The 25,606-nt window shown below is 40.3% G+C and overlaps 1 protein-coding gene across 1 annotated transcript; it reads left to right on the top strand.

Moving 5' to 3' along the window:
• The first annotated feature begins 2,662 nt into the window (after positions 1–2,662).
• On the top strand, positions 2,663–19,367 carry plrg1 (pleiotropic regulator 1). Its single transcript, XM_080759426.1, has 15 exons — positions 2,663–2,803; positions 5,003–5,109; positions 7,217–7,335; positions 8,236–8,289; positions 8,753–8,846; positions 10,409–10,496; positions 10,914–11,012; positions 11,457–11,549; positions 11,671–11,820; positions 13,485–13,586; positions 14,579–14,681; positions 15,055–15,163; positions 15,952–16,091; positions 17,211–17,404; positions 18,318–19,367. The coding sequence occupies exons 1-15, from the start codon at positions 2,795–2,797 to the stop codon at positions 18,375–18,377; spliced, it is 1,521 nt and encodes a 506-aa protein (XP_080615552.1). The 5' UTR covers positions 2,663–2,794; the 3' UTR covers positions 18,378–19,367.
• The last annotated feature ends 6,239 nt before the right edge of the window (positions 19,368–25,606 follow it).

Consider the following 25,606-nt stretch of genomic DNA (forward strand, 5'->3'; position numbering starts at 1 on the left):
TTTTAATTGATTTATTGATATTGGTCTGCTATTACAATTTAAAGCATGTCTTTTTTTATTCTTGCCTATACAGATCGACACTCACTCACACATGCACACGTGCACGCACGCACGCACACACGCATTAAAGCAACGATAAATGGGAGGCAGTATTTATTGTCATAACACTGCACAGGCCTAGGCTTTTGACTAATGGACAGCATGGCTTCACAAGGGAGCTTTTAGAGATATTAAATACAAGAACTGGAGAAAAAAAACGAGAGAGCTTTTCACAGATGCTCTTTGTCAAGAACCCCTCAAATTAGACCGACGAATTGGTTCCAGCAACTTGCCCAAAGGCACTTTGACAAGGAAGGACAAAGGTCAGGGACACATTAACACACATGCTGCTTTCTCTATTATGTTCAGCATGCTAAACCATGGCTGTTACTGTTAGAGGCAATGGGACTTCTGTTAAGGGATTAGTGTAAGACAGTGATACCTTTATATGTTTTACTGCAGCAAAATAATAACTAGATCAAATTCCCCTCCGTGCACATGTCTCTACTCTCCACCTGGGCAGGTCCGGTTGTGGCCTCCTGGTGGCGCTATAATAGGCCAATGTGAAAGGGGTGCCATTTCTTCTTAGCCTTGGATGGCAATTGGATGATTTGAAGCATTTTGTTCCAAAAATGTGTTTCGCATAAATCCACCTGTTGTTATAACAGGCCAATGTGAAAAGGGTGGGATATATTCCTCAGCCTACTAGCCCAAGAAAGATTTCACGTAAATTGCACGCTGCGTTCATGATTTCAATCAATCAATCAATCTGTATTTATATAGCACATTTGTCAGGCAGCGAGTGCAGTTCAAAGTGCTTTACAGTGAGCAAAAAAAATAATATATATATATATATATATATATATAAAACAAAGAGCAAAACACAAAAAGAAAAAAGAAAAAAAATCGGCCTACTGGTGGCGCTATAACAGGCCATTCTGGAAATATTGGGGCAGAGGTTCATCGTTGGCATCTAGGGCGTGTGTATGCAAAATTTGGCATAGACCGGGTTAACGGTGCCAGAGATTATAGCCTACACACGGACACACACACACACACACACACACACACACACACACACACACACACACACACATGGACGGACGGAGTGCAAAACATTCCTTCGGCCTGGTGGAGACAATGATAATAATAATTATTAAATGAACATACAATAGAGGGTATGCACGTGACAACATCATCAAACCAAGAAGTTATGCAGGAATGCCTACTGAGTGGCTAAAAATGTTGCCACTGGATTTGCCACTCTATATAGGAACACAGTAACTGTTTGTGTTTCTATGGTTTGTTGTGATTCACAAAGACTTGCTCCCAAAACAAGATGCAATATTAATATATTCATATTGTAGGCCTATGTAGCCTATAATGTAAACAGTGAGGTTCTCGCATAAGCCCCCCTAGGGTTTCTTAACTGCCGCCTAACTGACATCTTCTGACTATACCATATTATGCATATAGGCCTATATGTAGATAACTGTTGTGCAAATCAAATAAACCCACGCACGCACGCACGCACGCACGCACGCACGCACACACACACACACACACACACACACACACACACACACACACACACACACACACACACACACACACACACACACACACACACACACACACACACACACACACACACAGTCTCTCAATCTTTTTTTGTGTGTTTTATGCTTTTGACTGAGATGTACAAACATCAGCCAAAAATGCTTTGAGTTTATAATTAACTTTATTTTAGAAACATTTACAGAATGGAAACATTCTCTTGAAATTGATAACTTTATACGGTAAAAAAAATAATACCTAAAAAGAAACACAACAACAACATTCCAAATTTGAGTCTATAGGCCTTATTTTATGTATACATTGAATGAGAGATGACATAGGTGTGTGGGTGGATGCGTGGTTGTTTGACACGCAGTAGCCTATGTTTGTTGTCTTACAATGCATCAGTACAATGACCAATTGAGTCAATATTACCCAACTATTCCCTCTGGCTGCAGCAGGCTTGCTGTAAAAGGATGTTAAAAGACCTGCCATACAAATTGTGATACACATTCTTAAAAATACTATAATTTACTATTTACCATGTAGTTGACTATAATATAGACTATTTTCTGTTTTACTATATGTTAAAAGGGAAATCCAAATACATTTTGACATAGCTACTGCTTTTTTATTAAAATCTGAGTGCCTTTCTAGTGACTAACATCATGGCTTTGAAGCATTAGATAACCATTAATCTATGTACCTTTTTAGACAAACAATTTTCAAAGGTAGGCCTACATAGCAGGCTACAACACAATGCAAATATACACTTTGAACCCATGGTCCGTATCACATATATAACTAATATAATTATAACTTACACTTATTTATACTCATCGTGTTATAATGCTGAAATACTGCACAATGGGCGTGTGCGAAGTCTTTCTTTATTTTTCAATCTTGCTGGAATGAATAGTTTGAAGGTTGTTTGTGGCGCTTGTATTTTAATTCATACAGACCACTAGATGGCGCACACAGCCAGTGTAGTTTTTAATAGATTCTGAACCGGAAAGAAAAAGCCCGTACCGCTCTCCGTGTCCATTGTTTATATCCGGAGCGTTCATTTGCGCATCGTTGTTTTGTGTGAGCTTTGTCTAGTGTGGAAACTTATTACATTTTAAACACAATTAACTGAAAATAAAGTTGTTTATCGGAGGACTCGACGCTGTCTTTCAGCCACCTGTTGAACGCCACGATGACGGAGGTAAAGGAACATTCCTCGTGTTTTGTTTTGTTGTGAATACGACGAGCTAACGTGTTGTATCTACGTCCTGTGACTGTTCAGGCAGCCTTCATTTATACTGGGGAAGAAATGGCAGAAACTTGCAGAATCTTTAAATCTCACAGCGGTTGAAGTAAATTCACCCGATGCACTCAACTATAACTACACATATTATTTAACTTTGTTTTAAGAACCGTTCTTATCCAAGTGGATGGCTGAGTTTAGCTACAAGTAACTGAGATGCTATGCATGCTATCTGTATCTGCAGCCCCCTCCATCATAGACAGCCTCAGAAAAGTCCTGAATCTAATTGTAATATATAATTAAACAATGGTTATCGCATCAATATTGTACCATTATGGACAGCTTGTGTTACTCGTTGTCTTTGTGCAGTCACTTCTCCAACACTGCCCTTTGTCATCTATGCCAGCGAAGGAACATTTGATTAAAATTGATTGATTGAAATTCAATTCAATACAAAAACTGTTACTGTGGACACAGCATGACACTCACACTTGTTTACAACAGGGTCCATCATTTTCAATTCATCAGAACATTTTGAGACTACAAAAATACACTTATTAAAACAGGAAATCGTATAAAGAAAGTAAAAAAAGGAAAACATCTCTAAAGTGACATGCTTCCAGTCTCAATCAGATTCGGCATAACTGGTTCATTTGATTTTACTAAATTACTGTAATGGTCTTTCCCAGACTGACAAAGCAGGTTCTCGCCTAGCCCCTCTCGGAACCCTCCGAAAGCTTTTATGATCGGACCTAGCTTTGCGTAGGGTTCCTGGTCATTACATTTTTTTCCAATGCGATTGTTGGAACGCGGATATAAACAAACTCCTCGTTTAGTCGATCGGCACGGTATTACGTCATTTTTACCTGTGTTGGCTTACAAATGTGCGAACTATAAGTACCATACATACTTAACGGCTTCCGCGACACAGGATATTTTCTCAGTGGTATGTAAGGTACTTATAGTTCGCACATTCGTAAGCCAACACAGGTAAAAATGGCGTAAAACCGTGCAGAATCTTTTCTCCTTACGTGTTTACATTGTATTTGTGTGTGCTTGTGTGTGCGTAACTGGTGGCAGCCCAGCGTGAACCAGGACCCAATGGGTAAAGTAATCAAAGTGTCAGAAACTTTACTACATTTGGGTTCTGCTTGTGGGGCTAGTTCTCGCCTTGGATCAAGAGTCAAGACTATCATTGATGTATTTTATTGCGTTCCCTTTTTTCTACCTGTGATTATTATTTTTTTTGTTGCATAGAAGTGTATATCTGTATGTCTTTAAATGTTTTGATGAATTGGAAATGGAGGACCCTTATGTAAACAAACATGCTTTTTGACATTTAGTTTCCTTGAACTGTACTGTACCCATTTCTACAAACTAAAAAAATAAACAATCAAATCGATTTTGACATTGCCATATCTATGATTATCTATGATAGTCTTGATCTAAAACTGCATCAACTACATCTTGTTCGGAATTCTGCTGCTAGGGTTTTAAATAAAACCAAAATATGTGAACATATCACCCCTGTTTTATCCTCTCTTCACTTGCTTCCAGTGAAACAATTGCTTTTTTAAGAGCTTATTGTTTTAATCTCTCAATGGCGTAGCTAGCTCCTTCCTTTATTTCTTATATACTCACACCAAATATCCCTTAATTTGATCATCAGACAAAGGTATCCTCATTAAGCCCAACATAAACTCTAGTCTAAATCAGGGGGTTTCGACTTGAGTGTGCAGTTTTCTATCTATCTTACTTTTTTATTGGATTGTCACCGTTATTTTCTTAGGTGTTAAGTATATGTATTCTATTTGTGTCACTGTTGACCGTGGCATTTTGTCTGTTTTTATCTTAAAGCTCATTGATTCTGCACTTTTCGTATGAAATGGGCTATGTAATTTATGAATCTGACCTCTATCTTTTTTTATATGTTTTCTTTTAAATTATAAACTATATGAGACTTGACTTTGTTTGGGAGGGGGGGCGTCATCACCGTCATGTTTTTGTTGATAACTATCACGACGATTTCGTGTTATTTTAACTCCATATTAAACTGTCAATATCACAACATGGGTTGAATATATATGGGTTGACCGTTGATGCATATTTAAATATTTTCGTAGTTTAATACATGATGTCTTTGTGGTTGTTTTGCAGGACGTGCAGAAACATTCGGTCCACACTCTGGTGTTCAGATCTCTCAAAAGGACCCATGACATGTTCGTGTCGGACCACGCCAAACAGATAGCACTGGATGAACAATGGTACGCATCATTTCATCTGGATTTTGGTATTTAACCATATATAAACACACTCTCTCTCTTAGTTGACTGGCGTCTGGTCTATAGATGTTTTTGTATTTCCGTCTAGACTAAATCTCTTGGTCGAAAATAGCCGATCTACAAGCTCACAATGTTATGTCTTGATCTACAAGCTCACCCCTGGTATTCCCTCCCCAAGTACCCCTGGGGGTTCATGGACGCCACTTTTTAAAACCACTGGGCTACACGGCTTAAGAAGTAGGGCTGACCCTATCAATCGATACGCACAGGAATCGCTTTTGGTCCACGAGACGGCCCGTTTTGGTCCGCGAGCCATGCTCGCGCCTCGCAGCACCTCGCAACGCCGCCTCCCCTCTCCCCCTCACTCGTGGTAACAACAAGGAAGTCAACACACAGAAGAAATCTAAAGTGTGGTTGCATTTTAGAATATGCCAAGACAACAAAGTAGTGTGTCAAATATGTGAAAAGAAATTGGCCACGACGAGTTTGAAAAATCACTTGGAACAAGTATTATAATAAACGAAACGTGCTTCGGAGGCGAAACATAATACCCCATGGCTAATGTAAGGTTAGACACGTGGCTAATTGTTATCATTATGTTTTTAGGTGCATGCGATACATCTGGATGGTTCATCTGTAGCCTACTGTAATTCTGCAAACTGTTAATACATATTTCAATCAATCAAACTCACAGCAGCAATTGCGAGGCGCACGCATGCGGCTCGCAGAGCAAAGGAGGAATTGAGGGATTAAACACAATAGTATCAGTGCAACACTATACAGAAAATATGAACAGAGGCATTACTTCTCTTAACATAACGAAAACAAAACTCACAGCAGCAATTGTGAGGCGCACACATGCGGCTCGCGGAGCAAAGGAGGAATTTAGTTATTAAACACAATATTATCAGTGCAACACTATACAGAAAATATGAACAGAGGCATTACTTCTCTTAACATGAGTAAACGAAAACAAAGTGCAGCATTACTTCTTCTTTTTTACATAAATAAAACAAAGTGCAGGCCTGTGTGCTCACTGTGCTGAGGCTAAATACCGTATAACGAAATAAAACAAATGGCATTCTTGAATGAACACAAATAAAAAGTATAATTAAAAACGAAAGAAAACAATAAGTAGGCTTAATATAGGCTGAGCTTGCCTTAAGCTATAGGCCTTGATTGACACAATGACGACTGTCACTCTACTCACTGCTGTTGGTTTGGATCGATTTTCGTCCTTTGCTCCGCGAGCCGCATGCGTGCGCCTCGATCGCAATTGCTGCTGTGAGTTTTGTTTTCGTTATGTTATAAGAGAAGTAATGCCTCTGTTCATATTTTCTGTATAGTGTTGCACTGATATACTATTGTGTTTAATTCCTCAATTCCTCCTTTGCTCCGCGAGCCGCATGCATGCGCCTCGCAATTGCTGCTGTTTGATTGATTGAAATATTTATTAACAATTTGCAGAATTACAGTAGGCTACATTTCAAGCACAAACTAAATACAAAGACTGTTAACTGTGAGTGGACGACCCAATTAAGCATTACACTGGTTCAATTCATCAAAAGTAATAAGGCCTCGATTATATTTACGGCAAGAGGAGAAGAAAAAATAAAGTTCATTCATGTTACGGTCGGGTGGTGTTTTTTTCGTGTTTTCACATCTGAGTTTCAATCTGAAGAGAAGCAAAATGCCTTTCGTTTACAATTTCTGGATTATATAATTATATTTTTATTTGAGAGGTAATGTTTTATTTTATGTTTACTTGTTACGGTCGGATGTTTTATTGTAAGCCTAATTATTTGTGCGTCACTGCTTTCATGAAGGCTGCTACAATTGGGCGAAAGCAACAATTGTTGCTTATCATTTAAAATAAATTAGACCAATCCAAGGCTCCAAGCATGCGTTTCTCTCTGCTATATCGTTGTTTAAGCCAAATGAATTGTGAGTCACTGCTCGCATCGAGCATCGCACCCCCCCCCGTTGCGTTTGCGTTTAGAAGCGTCGACGATCGAAACAAATTTATTTCGAAGCGTCGATCATCAAAAACGTGATAATCATAAATAATCATAATGTTTCTGTTTTACAGCCACAAGGTGAAGATGGCTGCGAAGCTTAGAGCTGATTACGCAGCAGTGTTGCACATGCCAGTACTGAAGGAAACGAAGGACAGAGTCCAGATGCCTGGACAAACCTACACACAGCCAGGTGATACACACATCATCTGTGCATGTTCATATTCAGTCTGCTGTACATTAATTATCTAATGCAGAGGTTCTCAAACTTTGTTTATTTAGCTCTGGGCGACTGGCACAATTAGTTCAGGCAGCCTTCCTTTATACTGGGGAAGTAATGGCAGAAACTTGCAGATTTTAAATCGCACAGCGATTTAAGTAAATTCACCCAATGCAATCAACTATAACTACACATATTGTTTAACTTTGTTTTAAAAACCGTTCTTATCCAAGTGGATGGCTGAGTTTAGTAGTAAGTAACTGAGATACTATGAATGCTATCTGCAGCCCCCTCCATCATAGACAGCCTCAGAAAAGTCCTGAATCTGATTGTAATATATAATTAAACAACGGTTATCGCATCAATATTGTACCATTATGGACAGCTTGGGTTACTCGTTGTCTTTGATGCTCTATATATATATATTTTTAATTTAATGATGTTTTAGCCGGATTTAAACATTGGTGCGCGCCAGTGTCGTCCACCGACAATAGCAGATCTACAAGCTCGCTGTGCGGCATTCTGCAATGCGTTGTGAGCTTGTAGACTTGCTATTTTTGGTGTGCAACAAATATAAGTCATTAAGTTGTTTTTTAAAATGATAAAATAAGGCCTTATAAGTTATTACTACCAGGAAAAGAGTACACTGTTGCTATATCACAATATTGAAAATCCCAGACGATATTGTGCTATTGACATATTACCCAGCCCTAGATGCCACGCTGCTAACTGTGTGTGTGTGTGTGTGTGTGTGTGTGTGTGTGTGTGTGTGTGTGTGTGTGTGTGTGTGTGTGTGTGTGTGTGTGTGTGTGTGTGTGTGTGTGTGTGTGTGTGTGTGTGTGTGTGTGTGTGTGTGTGTGTGTTCGTTCTCAGGAGATGACCCAGACTACCTGGTCACTGGGACACATGCTTATCCATCTGGACCTGGTAATGACACACAGCCTACAACAGTGTTTCTATGACATAGGAAGTTGATTCCAATAACAATGTTTTTAAGACTCTCTCGATTATGACATTTTACTTGATGATTAATTGTCACTCAAATAATTGCATTTCTGTTTGGCTTTTAGGCTTTGTAAACAGGGCAGATAGGACAAATCCATCCAGATATGACAAATAACTTATGACCTGTCGAAGATTTAACTAAAACACAGAAACATTGTCGCTTTTTTACTTGCACCCTGATAATAAAATAAGGGCTTTAACTGTCTGGAGTTGCTCCAGTGCCTCCTTTTCTCCTCTCAAAATAACTTGGATGATTTAATAACTTAATTCTTTCAGAAAACACAATGCATTTTGAGCTTCTTCTTTTTTTTGTTGCATGATTGACTATGACGATTATTATAATAATTGAGACAGGGCTAAATACCAGTGACATTTTGTTCCACAGGGGTGGCCTTGACCGCTGACACCAAGCTCCACAGACTGCCCACTGAGGGAGCGGTACATGCTCTGGCACTGACACTGCCACCTTCACAAGCCAGGTAATATGCTTTACTGCAGTGGTTCTCACACGTTTGCGTGACCAGGACCCCCAAATTGATAGATATTTGTAATTATGTATGGAGCGTACCCCCCATCTGAAAATGTTTTGTGCCTGCGGGGAGCAGGATCCTTAGAAGAGAAAAGTCTTTATCTGCTATTTTGGAATATTTTAAATATAAATGGATAAAGTGGTTCAAATCATTGTGATGCTATATTAAAGCTGCTTGACCTTTTTTAGTTTTTCTTTGTTTTTATTCGGACAGCCAGCAATGGGTAAAACGCGCTCAAAACATTTAGGCCCAGGCTAGACATACTCAATCTTTAACAAAACGGATATTTGCATACTCCGTTTGAGAAAAAACCCCTGCCCATACATAGATCTGTGTCCACACATACAACACAAAACGATCATTTTTGACTCCAACAAGCATCCCAGGCTAGTAGGTGGCGATAAGAAATATGTAACGCAATAGAAAAATGTTCTGAGCATGCAAGGTGAGCTGGTTTCCCAATAAATCCCCCCACGTAACCCGGTAGTACTAAAACAAAACAAACAAGGCGTGCAGACAGGGCTCCGTCTAGTGAGCAAATTTAGAACTCCCTTTTAATATAAACACAAACGCCATTCTGCCAGCTGCCTCGCCAGTCGAGTGGACTACTACGCTGACTTTTAATATATGCTTCGCTGGTTCGCGCCCCACTGCTGCCACTTATTTTTTACACAGAAACACAATGTGTGTCTGATAGCATCATTTAAATGCTTAATTTGTAGTTTTAGTAGTGCAAATTAAACTCTAACCTAAACATAACCGCAAGCAGGGGAGCAATGCATCCTTCACCAACCTTAATCCAGTTTTTTTAATGCAACCTTAATCCAAAAACTATTGGAAAAAAAGTCTGCGGTTGTAAAAACAGTGGTGGCAGTGGGGCGCAAACCAGCCAAGCATATATTACAAGTCGGCGTAGTAGTCCACTAGGCTAGCGAGGCAGCTGGCAGAATGGGATTTGTGTTTATATTAGAAGGTGAGGTTCCGCCCGCGCAGGTGGCGCTAGCTGCCATCGTGTTTGTTGTCGTTTCTATGGTAACCTCGCTTTCACCTCGGAAGTTGTTCGTTTTTCAATCCATGAACTGATGCGCATGCTCAGAGTTAAAAGCAACAACGAGCATGCGCGACCAGGGAGGTGACGTCATCCTTCCTAAAAAACTCCGTTTCGCATGACTACACAGCTCCACCATCCGGATTCTTTCGAAAATCTCCACTTATTTAGCCGTTTCATTAAACCTTCGTTTGAGTGGCCGAAAACGCCGTTTGCATGTGGCTGAAAGGCCCAAACGCGTTTGAATAAAGATCCAGAGACGTGTAGCCTATCCCTTAGTCTCTGTGACACATCTAGGGGCCACAATCTGCATTCAAAGATTTTCCTAGAAGCTTTGTCATTGGTTGATTTGCCTGTCTACTTCCTGATTGGTTAGTAATTTAGACTGTGTGTGTGTGTGTGTGTTTCAGTCACATCAGTTCTATGGTGATCAGTGTAATTGAACCCTGTGCTTTACTTTCAGACAGGACGCCAGTCGGACAGCAGCCAGCGTTGGTGACATCCACAGGCATGCAGGAGGTGCTGAGAAAAGCTACCCTCCCTCAAACATGGTAGGTTGTTGTTTGGCACAATAAAGCAGCGGTTTTCCTCAGACCACAGCAACAACTTTTGCAGTTTAGAGTAGATGCATGGCAAACCATTAGTGTGGAGTGGGCGTTAGATAGTCCCCACAGGAATCTGCAAATCGCGGAATATTAACCGCAGAATCAGAAATGTTCTCCTGGGAATCAATACTTTTTCTCTGCGGATTCCTGTGTGCACTAGTTTCAGACTGGTAGGAGTATCCATTTGGTTCATAACTGTTAACAATTCAGCTGGGACATTTTTCACTGCTGGTCCTGAACACTATTTTCATATTTGTGCAAGCATAAATGCCAAACAAAATTAACCTTGAACTTTGAGAACCAGTGTTCTAAAGTAAAGGAATTTGCATATGATGAATGTGATTCTCACTGTCTTTACTGCAGTCGCTCCTGGAGGCTGGAGGCACCAAAACTTCTTCCCTGGTGAGGAAAGCTCCAACCATGCCCAAGCCACAGTGGCATCCCCCGTGGAAGCTGTTCAGGGTAATTCTTATTGTATTTTTATGTATATTTTATTTCCCATGTGTCTTGTTTCCTCTCTGCTTATTGGAAGTGCTCAGCTGTGGTTTAAAATGACACGCATGATCCTATACTTTAATATTGAGGCCATGGTCCATAACCAATGTTATTGCCTTTGACTGTCACTGGATGCATAGATTCTGGGATTAATGTATGTCAAACTGGTATTATGAGTACAATGGAAATAAATATTTACATTTTAGAACCTTGGTATCCCTATTTTGTGGTATGTCATTATAGGCACAAAAAAATAACTAAGCCGATCTACAAATTCATACATGAGCCATCTTTTAATATTCGTCATATACATTTAGGCTAGGGTATAAGTGTTTCAGTCACGTGTGTAGCATTTAGACTGGATTAGATCCACACTGCATCTTAATCATGCATCATGACATGTTTCTGAAGGTCATCAGCGGTCATCTGGGCTGGGTGAGGTCCATTGCTGTGGAGCCTGGTAACCAGTGGTTTGTCACTGGCTCGGCTGACAGAACCATTAAGGTGCGTTCTCACTTCTGTATCAAAGTCTGGTATTGTGACAAACCCATAAAATATAACATTGGCTATGATGCATGTTAAATGAGCCCCTTTTCCCTGAAATTCCCTCCCGTGTTTGTATCAGATCTGGGACCTGGCTAGTGGGAAGCTGAAGCTGTCTCTGACGGGTCACATCAGCACGGTGCGCGGCGTGGCGGTCAGCAGCCGCAGCCCCTACCTCTTCTCCTGTGGAGAGGACAAGCAGGTCAAGTGCTGGGACCTGGAGTACAACAAGGTACTACCACCAGACCACTGTCTTTATGAGCTTAGGGTTAGGGCTTAGTACAACAAGGTACTACCACCTGACCACTGTCTTTATGAGCTTAGGGTTAGGGTTTAGTACAACAAGGTACTACCACCAGACCACTGTCTTTATGAGCTTAGGGTTAGGGGTTAGTACAACAAGGTACTACCACCAGACCACTGTCTTTATGAGCTTAGGGTTAGGGGTTAGTACAACAAGGTACTACCACCTGAACACTGTCTTTATGAGCTTAGGGTTAGGGGTTAGTACAACAAGGTACTACCACCTGACCACTGTCTTTGAGCTTAGGGTTAGGGTTTAGTACAACAAGGTACTACCACCTGACCACTGTCTTTATGAGCTTAGGGTTAGGGTTTAGTACAACAAGGTACTACCACCTGACCACTGTCTTTATGAGCTTAGGGTTAGGGTTTAGTACAACAAGGTACTACCACCTGACCACTGTCTTTATGAGCTTAGGGTTAGGGGTTAGTACAACAAGGTACTACCACCTGACCACTGTCTTTATGAGCTTAGGGTTAGGGGTTTTGACATTTAGAATTTCTATAATTGACTAAATTGATTAGTCTGATTAAACACTTAACACAAGCAGCATGTTATACTTCGTTGCACAATGGTGGCGTGTGAAAATAGCAGATCGACAAGCTGTTGTATAGCGACGAGCTGTGAGCTTGTAGATCTGCTATTTTCTCACTTTAATTTTGTTTTTAATTCATCGCAAATCGAGGCAAAGCTTTTGAAATTAACGTGATATTGATTTGAAATCGTCCAGCCCTAGCTTACCGTTTGTAACTGTTATTGCCCTGAGAAATGACAATCTATGAGAGACACGGCTGTAAGTTGAAAGCTTTGTATGTGATATATCGATGCTTGTGCAGAAAAGATTGTGTTCAACCTTTTTCTTTTTTTTGCCATACATTATTATGCCCTACTTACACAACCAGTGAAAAATAATAATTGAAAAAAACATAACATTTTGAGAGTGGTTAAAGGCACTACAACATGCATTTTAAAACTGTTTTTAATACATAATATGTGGTCGCAGCATAAAAAAGCACTAGAAAGTACAGTACATGAGGTGGTTAGACATACGGTGCAAAGAGGTCCACATAGCAGTAGGTACCGTTGACGTCCAGGGTAACCAACACACCATCCCCCATGTGGATCCTCCTCAGGTCCACATAACAGTAGGACTATGACGTCCAGGGTAACCAACACACCATCCCCCATGTGGATCCTCCTCAGGTCCACATGATTGGATTTTGGCTTTAATATTCTTAAGTTTAGCATACATTACCATACATTTGGTAAGGGCAACATTGTCAAGGGCATCAGCTGATGCAAGGTTACACAGTGTGCGCATGTGGGAGACACGACAGAGAGAGAGCAAAACTGTTATTTCTTGACAAGAACATTTTAGGCTGTGGATGATAATACCACATTAATATTAGAATAATATAAAACCAACCAAAACAAAAATAACCTTAAAACATGAAAGATGTCTTCTTTGTGATGCAGATAGGATAAGGTATATAGTATGTTAGTTACATTGATCAAATCTGGAACACGATTGATTGATCATGAAAATGTACATGCTCTGAAAACGTACGTGTCATGTGTTGTTTGCGTGTTAGGTCATCAGGCACTACCACGGACACCTCAGTGCAGTTTACGACCTTGACCTCCATCCAACCATCGATGTGCTGGTGACGTGCAGCAGGGACGCCACCGCCAGGGTACGAATATTTGTACTCGTAAAACACACACACACACACACACACACAGGTGGCAATGCCAATACCGAACTTATAACCAAATTGAGAAGCTTTTTTTTTTTTTTTTTAATCAATGCCAACAAGATTCTAATAGATTATTTTTTAATAATCCAATCAATTAATTAGTCTGATGTTGTACTTTGTTATGCAATGGTAGTGTACAACACGTCACCCTGTGATCATTCATTGTAATTGAGGCAAAAGCTTGAATAATATTAATGCAACTATATATTAATATTGAAGAGGTCATATCGCCTGTCCTACTAGCGTGTAACGTGTAAATGGCAACACTGTTATTGTTTGGCCTTTGAGGAAGACATGTCAAAACAATGGCTTTGTGATTCAGCACGATGCCATTAAAAGAAGGAAAGGAACACATGTGAATGCATTCCTCTTCCAACCAGATGAAACGCAAGCTTTTAGATGAGTGGGTAGAAATACTGTAACTGGAAGCCAAGGTCATCTGTCCCTGAACAAGGCACTTAAAAAAACATTATGCAAAGCTTGTAAACGGTATTAAATGTAGTTTGCCAAGTTTAACACGGATTACTCTAAATCCAACTTGAATCAATTTACGTAAGTAAATGTGGAAATAGTCTGCTTCCTGTATGTACAGTTTTACGAGACAAAGTCCTGCGTTAAGTAGTGGGAGGTGGAGCTGATGGTCGGTGTGGCGCTCCACCTCAGCAATCCATCTCCCAGGGAACTAGCACTGATTGTAACAGGGATAGACTGCTGTGTTCTCTGAATCTCTGCGAATACCGACAATAAGCCTCTTAGAATCAACGAGCGGGTTGTTCAACTCTGCGACAGATATTCTGTTACTTTATAGCTTTGAGTCTTTTGTAGCTGCCGGTGTGAACGCTGCAATAGACTTCAGTCATAAGTCATCATGAGCGTCATTTGTATTTCATGTGCTGTTTTTCTCCATGTTGTTATTCATTTATTTTTAGGTGTGGGATATCCGCACTAAAGCCAACGTCCACACCCTGGCCGGACACACCAACACAGTGGCTACCGTTAGATGTCAGGCAGCAGAGCCACAGATCATCACAGGTACCCGAGCGTCACACACACCATGTGTGTGTGGTGGAAAAGAGCAAAAATCTAATCAAAACTTAAAATTCAAATTGAACTTCAGGTGAGTCATAGATTTTGAGAATCGGGACACCCATGTTAGGGGATGTACCAGATCTGACTTTGGACCAAAATGTATAAATGTGACTAAACACCATAGGGGAAAATCTTAATTAATGGAAGGTTTTCTAAGTTGTTACTAGTACTGTAATGACAGGGCAAACACGATCAGCCACCATAGTAGCCAGTCTTGTCAGTGTTGGCTCTCAGGTGTATTCGGCAACTTTCTTTAAAAAATGAACACTGGATTTTCCGTTCAGCGTTAACACTTCATATTATTGTTATCCGACAGGAAGCCATGACTCCACCATCAGACTGTGGGATCTGATCGCTGGGAAGACCAGAGCCACTCTGACCAACCATAAGAAGTCTGTCCGAGCTCTGGTACTGCACCCCAGACAGTAAGCTATGTGTTCTGATTGAAGGGACCGCTGTTCACACTAGAAGCACAAATCGAATGTTTGTGGCAGATTCAGATTGGAATAGGATTGCACGGATTAAAGTTCTCAGTCATCACAACTTCTTCTATGGAAGCATGTTGCATCCTGAAAATGGCAGATCTACAAGCTCACGCATGAGCTTGTAGATTGACTGTTTTCAGTTAACACATTACACAAGTTATTTTTAGATGACCTAGTATTTGTAGTGGTCAAACAATATCAGCAAAGCAATATCAGAAGCATCATCCATGAAACACGAATGGCCTTCATAAAAGCAAAGGTCAAAGTCTATCTGTGATTTCTTCAACTGGTTTGCTGTATGTAGAACGGCAGCAACATAGGTTTCAGAATGATAACTCACACACACACACACACACACACACGCACACACACACACACACACACACACACACACACACACACACACACACACACACACACTCACTTACACTTCTGTTTGTAGTCTATATTCGACACATACAGCAAGCTTTGGTCCCATGTAATTCTGCATCCGAGCAGACTTGAGAAAGAGCGGCCCTCCACATAATTCAGACAAAAAAACATCACTGAATCAAGACTACCAACGTGGGAAGTTTGGAAAATACCTTTACACCCAAAATATGCGTATGAACAGCTCAGTGAATCGGTCCTAGGGTCTCAGTCTGCAGTTGACTCTCTGGACACTGAAACATGATGTTAAAATAGCCGATCTATAAGCTCATAACGTGTTATGCTGTGTGTTTGTCCAGATACACCTTTGCGTCTGGTTCTGCTGACAACATCAAGCAATGGACGTTCCCAGACGGAAGCTTCATCCAGAACCTGCCTGGACACAATGCTATCATCAACACACTGGCGGTCAACTCTGATGGCGTACTGGTGTCTGGAGGTACAGTGCTTCATCACAACTTCCTCAACAAACCCAATTTATGAGACGCCGGAGAATAGTGACAAAATAAAAATCGGTCTTGAAGCTCTCACTGGCCCCTTTTCCACCTAAAGAACTTCAGTTATAGATTCTTGGAACCTTGGTGCTTGCCTTTCACAGGATATGTCATGAATAGAGTGCCTTGATGATCACAGTTTACATTTATTTATTATACAGTGAAAAATCAGTCATCATTGGTATTCACAGTTGCCCGAAATAAACTAGTTTGCACACTTTTTTTTAAGTGGAACCAATATTTTGTGAATTGTCAATGTTGTGAATTGATATACAGTATGTATGTAGCTACATAATATCTAAAGTGGGTATGAATAGCTGATTTGTGTGTTTAAGACACGCATTTTGTCGCTTCGTCTGGATAAATAACTTTGATGAGGAGTAGCTGCTGTTTTGCGTCAGCAATGCATTCATGACAGGTAACACCCCTTAGAAATGTATGACATTATACTCATTTCTTTATTTACACGAGCAGAGATGAGGATTACTGAGACTTTGTGTCTCCTCGAGACATAATACATCGCTGTGTGATTAAGCTTGACAGGTTGTAGTCTACAAAATATTACAAATGAACATCAGTACACTAAAATACAGTGACTGATAACACTAATGTATTCCCCAAGTGGTAAATTATGAAGGTGATCTAACCAAACAGCCCTGATGCATATAGTGTCTTAAATTTATTGTTAATCGAAATTAAAAAACAAAACCCTAAACGGTAAAGCAACAATGTTGTCCCAGATTGATAAGTCAGACTGTTTACATTTTTGTTCTTGAAATGTGACAACTTTGGACCAAAATGTATAAATGTGTGACTAAATATCCTAACCTTACCCCACCTTGGGGAAAAAAAGAATGAAGGCTTTCTAAGTGGTTTCTATTGCAACGAGACGGGGCAAACTCGGTCAGCTACCATAGTAACCATCTGTCAGTGTAAATCTGAGTCTGCAGTAATCTGTAGTAGATTGTTTGGTGGAGATCTACCTGTATGGCATGTGTACTGACCGGTCGAGTTAACCAAGGCCTCCCTCAAGTTCCTCAACACATTGTATTTCCTCTGTCCAGCGGACAACGGGACCATCCACATGTGGGACTGGAGGACGGGCTATAACTTCCAGAGGATCCATGCTGCCGTGCAGCCCGGCTCCCTGGACAGCGAGTCGGGCATCTTCGCCTGCCTGTTCGACCACTCTGAGAGCAGGCTGATCACCGCCGAGGCTGACAAGACCATCAAGGTGTACAAGGAGGACGACACGGCGGTAAGTTAACACCCATTTTGACCTGAGATCAGATTCTAAAAATGTCTTTTACATCCTGACAGTTTTCTGAAAAAGCTATGTTTCTATGTCAGTCCTTCTTCGATTTTTCAAAAATAGCAGACCTACAAGCTCGTAGCGCGCCACTCGGTGGTATTTTTCAATAGCTAAAGCATAGCATAATGCTAACACCAAAAGGGGTTCCCGCCCAAAATGGGTTAACACCCCACACATCTTTATAACGTTGCTGTCTGATAGAAACCTCTTACTTGATCATACTACAGCATCACACAAAAGTAGAAGATCTGCATACTGGAAACTAGCTTGTAGATCAGCTACTTTTGATATTTTTGAAATTTAATCCTGAAAAGTAACAGTTTTGGACATATTAGGTTTCACACGACAAAGACGATAACAACAGTATGTATTCCACCAATGGGAACTGTCTTATAAGCAATATGACTCGATTAATGTTAGTGTCCTGGCTCACATACTGGGCCAGCAGGTCGGGTACGTTGATGTCCAAACAAATCATGTGTTGTCTGACGGGTCGGATGGTCGCTTGGGTCAGACAGAAATGACAAAAAACTGCCAAATGCAGACCCCTCCACCGTCATTTTCCCCCTTTCCTTTGGCCTTTCTTCATTTGCACAATAATTTCCAACCCTAGTTTTAGTAAATAAGTAGCCTTGTAAATGTAGTATGTTGCAGGAACCCCCAATTCAAATCTTGATGCTGAATGCCAAGAATGGAGTCATTTGGTACTGCTTTCATAGTCTATAATATTGAGAATAAAGATTCAAATACATGCTCTGGACAGAGTTCTATCAGGGAGGACATTCAGAACCACAATACATGTAGCCTCATGTATTGCAGTGTACCCACATGAGCTCAGTCCATCTTTCTCTCTGTACAGACGGAAGAGAGCCACCCAGTCAACTGGAAACCGGAGATTCTCAAGAGGAAAAGATTCTGAGCCATTTCACTTTTTACTTTTTTTATTTTGTACTTGTTTTTTTTTTTTCTTTGTTTTGTCATGGAAACTGTGTCTACAGTAACATGCAGTCACTCTTGTCAACACACCCAGAACATAAACTGTCCACAAAAGCTACTAGCTCGACAACTAAAACTACAATCTGGGACTCATTGTAATAAAATACTTTTAACCAATCTGTATGGTATAGTATGTTTATACAGTACAAGTGCAGTGGTTGGAGGCTGACAAAACGTACCAATTGTAGCTTTTTAAGTAAAAGACATTGGAAGAGGTAGAGGGAGGCCTTTGTTCTTTATCTAAGATACCATTTACAATCTGCGGTGTAAGACGTCAGTCCAATAAAGCTGCCATTTTGGACGGCCAGAAACCTCCCAGAGTGTTTGTTCTTGATGAGCACAGCTCTCTCGTAGCTCTGGTCCCTCTCATCCACCAGTAGGACCCACTCCTCTGCTACGTACGGACTGGCCTTGGTGTACACGTACTCTCCATTGGGGTCAAACCCTGCCAATGACACACGGTACAGGTTGCATAAAATGTTAACAAAACTGCTCCCCAGATGATTAGCTTAACTCATTTACTGCCAGTCTTATTTTGATGGAGAAAACCGGAAGGAAAAAAATGAAGTCCTGCAATCATTATGTAATTCACCCCAAAAAAACACATACATTTTTTTACTTAATGAGTTAATGTGCAACATTGTTCAATTATGATCATTTTTGGAGTGATGGCCTGAAAGGTTTGGGAACACTTGTGACTTGTGTGAGTAATACCTACTTTACATTTATTGTTGGTATCGGGAGGACACCTACTGGTTGCAAGAGGTATTGCATGAAGCTCAAACTTAATTTGCACACTGGAGTTACAAAAGGATACATTTACACTTTTTTTTAAAACTTTGCACGACAAGTAATACAATTCTTCTATTATAGAATAATGCATTGAAGAGACTGTCTTTGTTTTGATGGAATTTCCAATTGTACATAAAAAAGAAGTAAAGGTGCCTAGGCTTCAGCGTAATGTTTACATCACAATGTTAAAATAAACAACACTTTGGTCTAGGGCCCCCTGCAAAATGTTATATAGCATAAATAAATTTTAGCCATTTTAATATATTTATTTTTGGTCTTTTTACTCGAGTCGTGAGACTCGTGACCGATACAAATTGGTCCTAGACCCACAAATGGATCCTGGCTAACTGTTTGGGAAACAGTGGTCTACTCTAGACTATATATGTGAACAGAGATGGTTCTTACCGTATGTTATGTTCCAGGTTAGTGTAAACTGTTTCTCAACCAACTTAAGCTCTAAACTCATCCCTATGTGCCTGCACTGCATGGCTTATAATGCTAAATGAGTTGTTTGACGAGCGACACCAATATGAAACGATATAATAAAATTAGGCTTAAGACTGAGGTTTTGATCATGGCTCTTCATGATCTGGGGCCTTAGGGTTACTGGGGGGTGGCAGAATATTTGATGGGAACTTTATTATTTTTACATTAACCACTTTAACCCTAGCAGCATCACATCCCAGGGAAACATTTGTAAAAAATAAGAAGCAGATCTAAAAATGTAATGTGTAACTTGTAGATTAGCTATTTTTGGTAAAGAGGTTTGCTAGACTAGAGGACTCTAGTTACTACAGAACCAATGGTAATTAAGGTTTACAAAATACACATTAATTCACACAACACTGATCACAATGCTGTCAAACAAGTCCATGAAGCTATCCATCTATGAAATCCATGTAAAAGTGAACGGTAACACAATATTAATATTACACTAAGTCAATAGGGGGTCCCTGCTTCATCTCTGCCTCAGCTAAGGGGGTCCTTGGCAAGACCTCTGGTTTTGATGAACTGTGGGACTGAGAAAGTTCCCCATCATTAAACGTAAAGATCCTCCAGAAGGCCTGCACTCACCCAGGTATCCGTTGGTGACCACATTGCGGTAGTATTTACACCCGCTCCCCTTCACCTCCTCCCAGTAGCTCCTCTCTCCTGCCTCCTGGTGGAGCTCCACTGTGTTCCTTCTCTCGCCCTCTGGATGCAGTTTATGCTCACCTGTCAGGATGGATAGGCAATGCTTTGGTTGTTTACAATGGCAGAAAATTTAAACGTTCACAAGATTAAAAAATAAATGTCAAATGTACAAGCTCGCAACGTGGCACAAAGTGACGCACTGTGAGCTTGTAAGTGTTGTAGAGTCTTTGACTCTTCTTGAGTCCACATTTTCATTTACTCGGTCTCACCCCTTAATTTGACTTGGACTTGACTCGGGACTCTTCCCCCACAGAGTCCACACGAGTCACTACAATGCAATGAAATAATTTTATTATACCCATGTTATGAGGAGCCCATTCACATTAACATTATAAGAGAGCTGTATGGCGCTTATAGACAGCTGTCTTGTTAAGTGACGGAGTGCAGCTGAAGCGCCTGAGAGAAAAAAAGAGGAAAGAAAATCTGGTCTCGACTGGGAATCGAGTCACTTGACCCCCTCCCACAATCGGTCTGGACTTGGACTCGCATTAGGTGGACTCGACTACAACACTAGAGCTTGTTGTACATCTCCTACTTTTAAAATGACAAAGTATAAATATGGTTGAAGACCCCGGATCCCACTTTGAGAACCACTGGTTTAAAAAACAAATTAAAAGCATGTTATAAAAAACATGATCCCCCAAAACTAAAATGCATCTGCAACTTGTTTATCTTCAGAGTAAAGCCTTCCTGATGGATACAATCGTATAATTAATCACCAAGAACACAGTAGGTTTGAAATTCCTGTTTAACAATAGCCACTATTGTTTAACACAAAGCCAAGTTACTGCTTGTACATTACTGTTGTTGTCAAGCCTTAACTTAATCCTTATGCTTAAAACAAATGTGATTGTTTTGTCAGCATGGAGACAAACAAACTAACAAAATAACGTTCACCTGGTGGACCCATGTGGTGACAGACACATTTGGCTTATTGTCTATCAGCCAAGTAAAGATCTCGAAAATGAGATGATGCATTTCAAGGGGCCTATCTAGACATCTTAGACACCTACAAATTGTGGTAAAAAATAATATAGTTCGTGTTGGGGATAGAGTTAAAAATAAATAATTACTTGACCTGGGAAACAAGAAGAAATCTTAACTACACCATAAGTGTCCTCAAAATGGTTACAAAAATATGTTTTTCGACTTAATTGTGAATATAGCAGATCTACAAGCTTGTGGCGTTGTGAGCTTGTCGATCGACTGTTTGAATCTTTCTTATATTATTTGCCAATGATTGACCAGTTTTGATAGTATAGTGATTACTATTTTGTTTATTCTTTGGTAGCTAATTAAAAAGGTCTTAAAAGTCCTTAAATTGTCACTTCAATGCCATCTGTCTATCACAGCTAGCGGTCCCCAAACTTTGCACCGTGCACCCCGTTACCTCCTGACCTAGCTGACGCACCCCCAGCGCTAAGTTTCGTTGTATTTGGCCGAAAATGATTAAAAATAATTATATGATTATGGCAAATAATCACAGAATGTCACTGCACTGAGAGACATGCAGCTGCTGTATATTCCCACAGCTTCTCTATACATCTCCTTACAAGAGTGGTTTACCAGATTGTGCCGTTTGTGCTGCTAAATAACACAATAAAACCGCCATGACCCTTTTCATGTCACGCACGCTCTAGAAGGTGGTCGCGCACCACAGTTTGACGGTCACAGACCTGACTCGCAGAGGTAGAGCAGGGACAGAGCGTGACGGAAGCATCTTCCAGGTTTCTTCTTCAGGACGGGGTGTTTTCTGGGTTTCTGCTGGTCCACCTCCTCTTCCTCCTCCTCACAGGTCACCACCTCTACAGAGAGTAGGTGACCTGCATTGAACATGATCTCCTCCTCCAGAGACTGCAGACACTTCTCAAAGTGCTCCTCACTGCTCTCTGCATTCCTGGAGGGTCAGACGTCCTTGGAGTCATATCTTCCAATAGTGTACAAATGGAATCAAATGGTTCCATTTGTGCACTCCTTAATTGTATACTCCTAATAGTGTTGCATGAATGGTGCTCTATCCCATGTACTTCGGTAACTTCAGCCCTTCTGACACAATTTCCAATTATAAAAATTTAATTAAATATAAATAAATGTAGCGTATATACAATATAAGATACTGATACATCACAGTTGCTTGGTGCTGATGAAGATTGGAACCAACCACGACAACGGCATCTATTTAGCATCTATTTAGCATCTATCCTATTCATAGCGGCTGTTGGTAGGGCATTCCAGTTTAGTGGCATACGTGCGACATTGAGTTAACCAACCCCTTGTTTGAGCTGAATCTGGGTTGAACGTGGTGGTGTGGCCTTCACTCACCTGAAGTCGACCCAGAGCATGCCAGCAGTGATCAGACCGAGCCACTCACTGGCCTCCCAGTTCTTAGCCAGCATGACAGGCACCATGATGACCTCCCTGCTGTCCGCGTAGTTCAGCTCCTTCTTACAGCTGCGAGAGGCCTGATAGGCTGGTGTCATGAACGGACACACCACCACAGCCTCCTCTACACCTGCAGCTATGCTAACCACACACACACACACACACAATTATGTTTGATTATAATTCAACAATTTTAGCACAGCAATTTAAAAAATATATCGGTGCAACTTCGGTAATAAGAAATCAGCCACAACTAACCTCAAAATTGTCTTCACAATGTCTATTTCTCAAACTTGTACCGACACATTCCATTGACCAATTGCATGATTGCTTTTTTACTTTGACCTTGATACTGACCTTTGTTTTAAACCCAAAAGTGAATCATCTCACCAAATTCCATATTCCGTATATTACCAAGTTATTCTGTCCCCACAGACAGACGGGTATGTCTGTGTATCACAGTATAGTGACAGACAGTACAATATCCTGTCATACATGCATACATATGGGCAGGTTAATCAGATGGTTTTACACTAGTATACATACACACCATAATACACACAAATAGTTGTGGCCGCAAACTCACGCATCGTTGATGTTTCCTGTCACCCCTCCCTCGATGTCCATCCATACTGGTAGACCATCGTCTCTGAGACGGTCGTAGAGCCTCTTCACCAGAGCCTGCTCGTTCCACTGGTACGACAGCATGATGTGAGATGGCATCTTGTTCAGATCAAATAATAATTCAATTATTAATTAAACCAGTACCTTGCTGAAGTAGTGTCGTGTGGCTATGGTGCTGTGTACAGTGTCGTAAGAGGGCATTGTTTTCAGACAATGAGAATGTTGTAGCTACAGGTGATGCTGTTTGTTTACTCGGCGTAATGGCTCAGGTTCCATCTGTTGCCTGGTTACACAATGTGCCCCAATGGGATGGTGAACGCCGAATAAAAGCTGACTCCATGGCATGTCTGCACATGCACATGGTTATGTTCATTTAGTTTTGACTGTTTGTCCCTCAGAAAGCTATACTAGTGTATTTTACTGAGTATGTTAATACAATTAGGGTGGTTGTATTTTGTCTCCCTGCTCGTCTATTGAGACATTTAGATTGTGTCAAAGCATAAGGTTATGTCTCACCTATAGAGTATAGACGGGATCTGACACAACTTTTGACCTGAAGGTCAAGATTCAATTTATCCCCTGAGCAAGCAGGCAGGCTCTACTAGCTCAATGGTAAAATGTCAGCACTTGGTCAGGTTTCAAATTTGGGGTAGAAGAGAAAAGTTACTGCATCATTTACTATCTTTGCAGGAAAATGGCAGATTTACAAGTGTGAGCTTGTAGATCTTCTATTTTCTGTGAGTTTTCCCCACAATTCGGATGCTGCTTTTGGTGGTAAAGATTTTACTTGAGTTAAATATCAAAATACTTATAGTAACCCTATCAAAATTGAAAGTGCTTATTATGCAGAATGAACCCATTTCACCATTTTATGTTTTTCAGGCTACTATAACACACAATTTGTCAAATTGTTTTAAAACAGCAGATCTACAAGCTCATAACGTGTAACGACCTGTTGTGAGCTTGTAGATCTGCTGTTTTGAAAACCGATAGCTGAAATATAAAATGGGACATAATTGTATTTTAAATGTATGTTATTTGGGTCCAGATCCTGAATTACAGATAATTGGTGGCTTGCCTATTGGATTTAAGATGCTTCAGTAAATTAAAAGTAGAAATGGAGTAAAGGGTTTGTTTTCTTGTTTTTTGTTTTGAAAGGGGAAAGGAAATAATGGATTTGAATCTCGCTTTAAATTGAGAAAACGAGACGTTTTCTTCTCTCCATTTTCATTTGTTCCATAAAAACCAAAAAATGAGAAATAGAGTGGTTTTCTCGTTTTTGAATGCAGAAAACAGAATGCAGAAAACCAAAAAGGAGTGGTTTTGTCTTTTTCTGATATGTGCACCTCATGCTGGAGACAAATGACCCTTTAGTAGGCTACCCTGACCGACGCTGTCTTTTGTGCGCTAGAAAATTAAGAAAACAAACCAATATTTGTTATTTGTTCAGAAACAAACATCAGATCCCCTGACAATTACTTTATTGTGGGATCCACGTAAAAGTGACTATTCTGAATTAAACAAAAATAAAGTTGCTGTTTTTAATATTAATGTATTATGCAATCATGGTCTGAAATTCTTTGAAATCAGTGGTTTCACTTGGAAGAGCAGGGTCTCTGTAATACTGTGAATGTCCACAAGATGCCAGCATACACCAACACTGAGGTGGAAGAAAACAGCATAAAGTATATTATTCCCATGAGCACACTGACACATACTGTAAATTGTACTGTCCTGTGTATACAATTGCCTACAATGGGGAAAACAATAAATTGACATGACATTAGTTATCATAAAGTGAAAATTGAGAATACAGTATGTGTCCACATTGCATTTAGCCTACAACATCTCTCTCACCCAGTCGGTTTTCATTGCTATAATGTAATGTTTGTTCAATGGGTCTGGTTTTAACGGATCTCTCCAGCTCTTTAGTAAAAATATGCCGAGTGGTGAGTTACCAATTTCTTCCAATCAGGAGAGAGAACCCCACAAAGTCAAAATATCAGCTTACATTTTACAGTTCCAGTTACAATTTTGTCTGCTCAATTATTTATTTCAATTTCACTGGTTTATTCTCTATCCTGCAAGAGGGCTCTATTCTCTACCTTAGATAAACTTGGTGTCCCGAGTCCTGACCTAAAAATATATTTTTCTGTTTAC

The sequence above is a fragment of the Protomyctophum bolini genome, assembly GCF_963924005.1.
Source record: "Protomyctophum bolini genome assembly, chromosome: 3".
Classification (NCBI taxonomy): domain Eukaryota; kingdom Metazoa; phylum Chordata; class Actinopteri; order Myctophiformes; family Myctophidae; genus Protomyctophum; species Protomyctophum bolini.